The sequence below is a fragment of the Lacerta agilis genome, chromosome 13, assembly GCF_009819535.1.
Source record: "Lacerta agilis isolate rLacAgi1 chromosome 13, rLacAgi1.pri, whole genome shotgun sequence".
NCBI lineage: Eukaryota > Metazoa > Chordata > Lepidosauria > Squamata > Lacertidae > Lacerta > Lacerta agilis.
This window is the reverse complement of record NC_046324.1, coordinates 2,348,383-2,357,500: the sequence shown is the minus strand read 5'-3', so window position 1 is coordinate 2,357,500 and position 9,118 is coordinate 2,348,383. Positions and strand designations below refer to the sequence as shown.

The window sequence follows — 9,118 nt, the reverse complement described above, 5'->3', positions numbered from 1 at the left end:
GCTAGGAGAATCTATAGTTAGAGGAGGGAGAATGAAACTGATGGGTGGCTTCCCCACATCTTTCAGCCCCAATTGGTGGAGTGTCTTAATACATACAGAAGCCCATGAATGAGCTGGGCCGGTGGGTGTTTGGTTGCAGTCTTTCTGTCAGTGCTTTTCTTCTATTAGTATTTTTTTAAGTGCTGGTACCGTGTACCCCTGAGTACCCCCAGAAAAAAGCGCTGGTTTCAGTGATTTTTCAGAGCAGTCTTGCCTCTTACCCACCAGCCAGAGCTCACACAAAAGCCTGTGTCGTAAGTGAAAGAGCTTGCGGGGGGGGGGTGTCTCCCCGCCTCCTCTGCACACAGCAGAGCTGCAAGAAAAGGGAGCCCTAGTCTTCCTCATCCAGTAGAGAAGTTACTTTTGTGGCCCTATTTTCAAGGTTTCTTTGTGTGAGTACTGCATTTATTGCAAGGTTATTTCTCAGAACTATTTCTCAGGTCATGGGATAATAGAAAAATAAGGAAGATAATTGTATTGAACCAATGGCTTTTTCAAGTTAACACATATCTTCTGCCGACATAATAAAACGGTAGCTAGTTTTTACCTTACATGTTTGTTTGTTTCTTTTTAAATGGAACCATTTTTTTAGTAAGCAGACAGATTAGATACAGCACTTCAAACACTGACCTGCATGAAATTCCTTATTAGTGTAATTACCTTTTAGAACCCTCTACTAGGAAAAAAAATAGTGACTAAAATACTTGCATAGATAATCAGGTTTGCTCTCCATATAACCAGGAATTATCCACTCTTTCATCCTCCCTAATGAAGCACTTACTGTTGGTGAAGGATTGCATATGCTATCGCTAATGGAAAGTTTCTCATTTCCACACGCAGCTTTGTCTGTCTCATTACCTTTTTGGCCCCAGAAAGTACTTCATTATTATATTGCATCTGTTATTGCAAATTGTGCTGATTTTTGAAAAGGAGATTTGACAAATTCTTGGAGGAATAGAAGTCCATCATTTTGGGCTGTATTAATAGTATCTAGAAGTAGTTATTCCAGGGATGGGGGAAGGGTCTACTTAATGTAACTGGAGCTCCGTGGAGATAAAGTTGAACCTGATGGGAAACTGAAGGTATTTTACTAACTTTTCCCTTCCCAGAAGAACTACAGTTCAACACTCAGGGGCCTCCCGCCATCCCTGAAGAACGGTATTATCAGCGAGCAAGACTTTCTTCCAAGAAGAAATTCCCTAATACTAAAACTGAAACCAGACTTTCTTCACCATACAGATAACACCGCCAATGGCATGGAGCAATATTTCAGAGAGTGGTTTTCTAAGCCAGTCGACCTGCATGGTGTAATCCTGCCCCATCTCTCTGGAACACAAATCAAACTCTGGAAACTCTGTTACTTCCGCTGGATCCCTGAGGCCCAGATCAACAGTGGTGGCTTCATAACTGCCTTCCATAAAATCTCTTTATTAGCAGATGAAGTCGATGTTCTGAACCGGTGCCTGAGGCAACACAGCGGTACACCACCTTTGCTCACTAACACTTCTGAACTCGATCAAAGCCGGATGTACTTTAGAGCAAACGGGCTCAATGATTCTTCCACAACCCCCGATTTCCTTTCTTCCTCTTTCCCATTTTCTCCTGTGGGGAATCTCTGCCGACGGAGTATTTTGGGAACACCACTGAGCAAATTCTTAAGTGGTGCCAAAATCTGGTTGTCCACAGAGACACTTGCCAATGAAGACTGATGTCTTTAGAGACATAGAAGGGAGACAAGGAGCAGAGACTGACGCATCATTTTTTGCAGCACACTGCTAACCACAGCACCTGAAACTGTAATAGCTTTATATACTAAGGTTACTTAGGTTTTGCACAAAGTATTTAAAAGCAGCTGTGTCATGCTTTCAGGTCGCACAATTTTTATTTTTATTTTGGTTTTGTTTCATTTTTCTTCAGCAGTCCAGTAACTAAGGCACGTACCATTTGAGGTTAGTCCCCCCCACAAACACACCACAATTTAAGGTCTGACATGGTGAATAATTGTGTTTTGTTTGTGTCTCAAAGCTACTATTCCCTGCTGCACATCTCTCGTCAGCTTGGATGAATTAACAGATGAAGACAGAAATTAGAGTCAAAAAAAGTTGCTGCATCAAATTTGATCACTACAATTGGTACAAATATAAGAGCCATAAATTTTATCAGTCACGTTTCAAATTCATGGCGTGATTCAGCTGAGGGTAGGGACTTTTAAATCCTGTTTATTTCAGTGGTGCTTTTATAAAAAGCACCTTTCCCGTTGAAATAAATTAAAGTATTCATCTTGATCAGGTTGGCTATGGGAACGGTGGAAAGATTAGTTTAGTCCATGAGCATTTTTCCTCCTCCTTTCGTTTAGTATCTGAAACTGCCTTTTAGTTTACAAAATCTGCCTAGAGGACAGTGTGTGCTGTCAACAGTTGGGTGCTGTCCCTCAACTGGGGTTTGAGATCCGAGAGGAAGCAGCAAGAGGGTGCCCTTGCTTTGACTTACGGTGTTAGCTTGGCCTAAAGGATTCCCCCTTCACCTAGGATTAGCAGCTGTGGTTTCAAAGTAGGTGTCAGTTCCATCCGCTAGGTTGAAAGGAGTCCTTGGTGGCACTAACCATAGTTAAAGTGGAGAGGAGAATTAGCTGCCAATCTCATTGCCATAGATTGGTGTCATTACAGCTGCACAAACCCCAAAATAATCCTAGTCGATTATAGCCTTAAAAGTGCCTTTTCTTGCTTTTGAAGTAAGATTTCTCTCTCTCCATCATGGAATTCAATTACTCTAATGTGGTAAGCTAATAGGCTACACAATTAGTAGTATCCATTTCCAGAATCTCATTCATACCACAATTTATGGACGCTTCCAAAAGCCTCTTATTCTTTGGCCTTGTGATCAGGAATAGAAATCTGAAGTATGTATTTAACTCAATGGGTACAGAATATTAGGTGGAAGATCTTAGGCCAAAATTAAGATTGCTGTAAAATGTCTTTCAAAGAAAATGTCTGTACATGTATTTAAATTTTTATTTTTAGGTCAAGTTTGGTGCTCAGTGGATGCTGATATTGTTAATGGCCAAAACAAAATGGCATGCAGAATGTGTGGGGTAGTGGTGTATGAAAGAATTAACAAGAAAACCTTGATATAATGAGTTTTTGGGGGGGCTTCATTCCCATGCCAATAACATCCTAGTTTACTTACTGAGTACCGTACTGTTGCTTCATGTCATACGTGTGGTCATGAAGGTGGACTAAGATTCACATTCAAAGGTGGCCAGCTAGTTTATGCAGTGTCTTCAGTGCATAGTCTTTTGTGGCATGTGCCAACACCCAGAAAGTGACTTGTTTTTGTGCTCTACAGTAGAGCATCATGCCCCCTTTCCCCAGCCACCCCTTCCAAGTCTCTTAGCTTTTTTCATTCTGCCCCTGATCCAAAGCATGCATGTAAAAGCCAAGTGAAAAGCTGCCCTTCTGCTGCTCAATTGTCTGGCAGGGTTTAGGGTTTGTTTAAAGCCAGGCTGCCTCCCTCACTGCAGATCAGAAGGCTTCTATGTTTACAGGAGCTGTGTGACTGAGTGAGAGAGCAAAATACTTGGATCAGACTGGGATGTTGGGCGTGCTGCGCCATCTTCGGCATGCCCAGCCCATTGAGCACCTATAGTCTCCAATTGCATTGGGTGTCTGTAAAATACTGTAAACACCCCCCCCCCTTGCACACTTGACCAAGCTTCCACTAAGTGAAAGTCAGGTAGACTAGTTTCACTGGGAAACGGGCAAGGGCTGGTCAGTATTGGCTGCCTGTCCAAGGCGCTTCTCTTCACAGGTTTAGTGTCTTGTTAGAATGGACAAAGCTTTGTTCCCCTAGTGTTAAATTGCACCACATGCCCAGTTTGTATCCCAGTTCTCTTTGTACCAGATCATAGACTTTATTAAGGTGACTTTATATTGATTTTTACTTAATGCCTAATAGTCTTAATTACATTTCAAATGTACCAAATTTTGCTAATTAACTGAAAGTTGGATGAATATACTTTGCAAGAATTACTGAGTAAGGTGTTTTTTAACTTTTGAGACATGTCCTTAAGTCCCTTCCTTACAGAAGTTTTTTTTAAGTGCATTTTTGTAGCCTGTGCTCTTTTTATCCCTTTGATGTTACTGAACTTTGCCTTTAAGAATTGCTGCCTATAAACTGTCCCTACCCAATGGATTAGAAGAAATGGCTTTAAGACTAGAGAGTAGGCTAAGCAAGGTTTATACAGTTAACTCCAGGCCAGCAGTGCCTGGAAGGCTGCCCAGGTTTGTACTACTGTAAATGAAAGAGACTGGGAAGGAAGCATGTTTAGCAGGAGAGCCTGAACTTTGGAGAACCGGCTCTGTGATATCTTTAATTGGGCAAAATGCTGCGAGTCCTGCAATCAGAAATCCAGGAAGTAGTGGAGTGGGGCCGGTGAGCAGTGCTTTCTGATCTAGCCTTACACGGTCTTGTAATGACATCGTTATGTTGGAGTTTTTGCCCCTCCCACTCCTGCCCCTGTCATATGACGACATATAGAAGAAGTCTGTGTGGTTTGACTGAAGTGGGCTGTGAGTGGCTACCCACGTTTCTTGATGCAGCGGTACCACAGGGCAGGGTGGAAGACGGGTAACTTGCCTTCTGGGTTTAAACCTTCACAAAACCCCGAGGTAAATTGCAGCTTCTACCCTGAATGCCTTTGCAGCAAGTCCTTGATTGAGGAAATGCAGGCTCCATTGCTTATCTAAAGGGCTATGAACTGCCTTACTCTCAGCCTTCAGCCAGCCCCCTCTGCTGTATGCAGTGCCTTCACTCAGTGCAAAAGGGGGCTTGTAGGTGGGCACAATCCAAAGGGATTGTACTTTCTAAAACCAGGTACCTTTTTAGGAATTTTTTGTAAGTGTAGAAAAGAATAGATGCTTATTTTTGTATTTTTTTCCTCCCTAGCAACAAGTAAAATGCATTGCTAAGACAGCTGCAATTATTAAAGGATAGTTTTTGTTTAAAAAAGCAGGGGGGTTGGTGTATGGAGTTTTAAATGGATTATGGTCCAGGTGGAAATCAATGCCTATTAGTTACTGCAGAGTGGAAGTTGACTGTTACATAATGTATCATGGAAGTGCAATTATATTTAACCCCTTGTGCAGGTCGTGAACCAAAGAGACACCACTGAAAAGTGCGCGTTTCACATTGGCAGAAGGAATCCCATTTCTAGAGTGGTTGTTTTTGTAGATTCTCTTTCAGTTTAGCTGTTAAATCTCCAAAGAAAAGGTATACATTAAAACCAAACCTGTTGTAAAATTTTATTTAATTAAACGCTGAAGTTGTTAATGAGAAAATTGACTGCAGCTGTCAGGACCCCCTGCAACTCAGAGGGTGAAAGAGCCCCTCCCCGCTTTTGAAATGGAGTCTAAAGCCTTGAAGCCGAACACAATGCCTTACTTGAGTAAAGCAGAGCTGACAGGAACACATACAAAGGAAACCCCCACCTGTCAATGTTGTGAATATGAAGTAAATCAGACTTAATTAAAAACAAACAAACCTTCCAGTGTATTCTTTGTTGGTGTGGAACTTGTGAGTATGGTGTGCGTCAATTTACATAGTACATTTACCATCCATATGCACCTGAGTAATGGGACAAGGTTCAAATATGCTCAATGCATTTGAAGGACATACACTTGTGGGCTTTTTGCAACGAATTTATGAAGTGTCACTTCGGCTTAAACATTCCCTGCGTCCACCAGGATAAAGTCTAGTAGTGTTTTCCCCGGGGGGGGGGGGGGTTAATTGGCAGTAGCTCTCAGCTCTACCCGTCACTTGCTTGTCTTTGCAAGAACAGGAAAAAAGACTAAGTGCCAGCAGAGGGAAGGAACAAACTTTCTTACTGAGTTTTAAAAAGTAGGAAAACACTTGAGGACTGTTCAGTCACATGCTTGAGTATGGAGGGAAAGCTTCTGAAGTAGGGATTTATCTGTTTCAGGTTTCTGCACTTCAGAGTTCCCTTGTTCACCAGTTCTGCAGATGACCAAACTGGGAGGGGTAGCTAGTGCCGAAGAAGACAATCAGAATTCAAAATTACCTCAGCCTTACTTGAGTAAAAATGGAGAACAGAGACCATACTAACAAAATTAATTTCAATTGGGACAAATGTCAGCTTCTGCATTTAGGCAGGTATAGAGAGACACCTGGCTTGCCAGTAGTACATGTGAAAAGAATCTAGTGGTCTTAGTGGACCACAAAGTAACATGAGCTAACAGTGTGATGCAGCAAAAAAAGCTAATGCTATTCTAGGCTGCATCAACAGAATTATAGTGTCCAGATCAAGGCACTCTATTCTGCCTTGGTCAGACCACACCTGCTGTCCTACGTTCAATTCTGGGCACCACAATTTAAGAAGTATGTTGACAAGCTGGAACATGTGCAGATGAGGGTGACCAAGATGATAAAGGGTCTGGAAACTATGCCTTATGAGAAACGCTTGAAGGAGCTGGATATGTTTAACCTAGAAAAGAGAAGATAGGAGATAGGATAGCCATCTTTGAGTATCTAAAGGGCTGCCACATGGAAGAGGGAGCAAGCTTGTTTTCTCCTCTTCTGGAGGATAGGATTTGAACCAATGGCTTCAAGTTGCAAGAAAAGGAGCCTCCAACTAAACACATGGAAGAACTCTGGTGGTATAAGAGCTGTTTGTGAGCTCTTCTGCCGTGGAGGTTTTTAAGCAGAGGTTGGATGGCTATCTCAGATGCTTTACCTGAGATTCCTGCATTGCAGAGGATTTGACTAGATGACCCTTGGGTCCCTTCCAACTCTACAATTCTAGGATTCTAAATTAAAATACCCAAAAGCTACATGTGTTAAAACACTGCAATGACAAAACCCTTAAAAGTCTCTGCTAAATAAAAGAACATTTTTTGCTGTTTAAATAAGGCTTGCAGTAGTTAAACAGTTTTTGTTTCAGATGGGCTATACTGTTCTTTAACAAAAGTAAACGAGCAAAAGGTAGCATCCCCTCTAAGTCATTCTCAGATCCCTGCAATTGACCTTCAGCAGGGTGGCCCAACCTGTGGGCCACATGTAGCCCTCAATGCCTTTTTGGTGGCCCTCGGAATTCATCCAGAAGAGCAGCATCTGTGAAGCATGAGCGAGAGTCCTGTCTTTTCAAACAACTAGATGCCTCTGCCGCAGCCTCCGTCCCTGGAGAGCCAGGCAATGGAGCAGCTCTTGCTGTTACATAGGTGTACTAGAAACTGAATTGTTATGGCCTGTGAAGGACAACATTTCCCCTCTTCCTTCTTTCTGGCACAGCAACCAAAGTTCCATGTTTACGACTTGTACATGGGTTGCTTCGTTTGTTGCAGCGCGGCAGGTGGCTTCTTGGTGGCTTTCATCCTTGAACCAAAAGCAGCTCGGAGAGCGGGATGGCAAGCCAGTTGGCTGTGCGTGCTCACACAGACCCTTCGGGCTGCTTCTCCATCATAAGGTACAATGGATGAAGCTTTTGTTAAGGCCATACAGGCTGTAATCCCAGGCATGCTTACTCTGGAGTAAGACCCATTGGAATAAATGGGACTTACTCCCTAGTAAACAAGTACAAATTCAATAGGTAACCTTTACAACAACTGGTCCTCCAAATGTTGCTGGTCTGTCATCCCTACTTATTCTCAGTCCTTGTTGAGGATGATGGGAGGCAGAGGCAGGAGCATGGAAACTCTGGACTCTGAAGTCATTTTATTTGTTACATTGTCCTGTATTGTACTGTGTTTATTTGTATTTTTAAAGTATGTGGAGTGACTTATTTGAGTTGATATAGCAACCGAGGAATTTCGTTGTTCCCGCAAGGGGACAATGACAATAAAGATTTATTCTATTCTATTCTATCTGGAGGGCAGAGCAAGGGACTGCTGTCCCACAGTGTCTGGCGGGGGCGCTGGTGTCTCTCGGTGTGTCTGAAGTTAAGAGTGGCAGCAGTAACCACCGCTGTTGGTTCTCTTTTTCCTTTCTCCCAGCCTTCCCATAATGGTTGCATGTTCTGTGGTGGCACCAGTGAGGAGCGGAGGGCAGAGGCAGCACACAGCCTTTTACTATAATATTTGCATTAAATTCTGCTTAACGTATCAAATCCATGAAATGTGCCTTTATGTATTTCCAATTAAGTACAGTCGTACCTCAGGTTGCGAACTCCGCCAACCTGGTGCACGCACGATTTGCGCATGCGCTGAGCGTTTTTCACTGTTTTTCAGTCTGCGCATGCGCAGAACGAATTGTTCGGGTTATGTCCTTTTCAGGTTACATACTATAACCCAGAACAGATTAAGTACGCAACCCAGGGCACCACTGTATATTAATTGCACATATTACACTTTAATTTACAATATGGAAATTTAGTTCAGGGAGTGACCTGTGGGTTCTGTGTGAAAGTACTCTTGCAACCCACTTGGTCTGAAAGGTTGGACTGCCCTGCAAGAGTGGGACTGCAAGTCATGGCTATTCAACCCCCCCCCCCCCCCAATGCTCAGTCTGACTTTGGCAAATGCCACCCAAAGCTTAATACATAAGATTGCCAAAAAAAATGCAATAATAATTAAAGACTCTTTTGGAAGAGTGTCTTTGACTTGTATTTAGGAAAAGGGCAAGGAAGGGTGTTAAACATACCCAAGAGAACATTGCTGTGGTCGTCCCAGCCAACTGCAAAGCCCAGGGCTTTTGCAAGGATGGCAATGCGCAGCACAGGCTGAAATGAGCCACATGGTGGTGTGACATCAAGGTCACCACTACCTAGCAGTGCTGTTTCCAGAGAGAAAACACAAGCCTGCTGCATTTTGCCTAAACCTGTGTAGCTGAGACATTCCTCATAGCATGAGACAGCAGGCAGCTGCCAGGTTTAGCTGAGGCAATGCTTGATTTCTAAGCTGTTGGAAGAAGGAGAATCAGCTAGGGCTGCTATGTACAAGAAAGGGTGTAGAAGTTAACTTACCGGTAATTCAGAGGATTTCCATGAAAATGAAAAGTCACATCCTTTCTCAGAATGACATCTGAGTATGTGTTGTCTTAGCAGCTGCACGCTAAAGGAACGAAAACTCTC

General features: G+C 43.0%; 1 protein-coding gene across 1 annotated transcript in view; it reads left to right on the top strand.

Annotated features, from left to right (window-relative positions):
• Nucleotides 1-1,880, top strand: part of MTMR10 (myotubularin related protein 10) — a 52,733-nt gene extending 50,853 nt beyond the window's left edge. Inside the window, exon 16 of the mRNA XM_033168070.1 lies at nt 1,149-1,880. Coding sequence (XP_033023961.1) covers nt 1,149-1,748 — 600 coding nt within the window. The 3' untranslated portion in view covers nt 1,749-1,880. The remainder of the gene's footprint in view (nt 1-1,148) is intronic.
• The last annotated feature ends 7,238 nt before the right edge of the window (nt 1,881-9,118 follow it).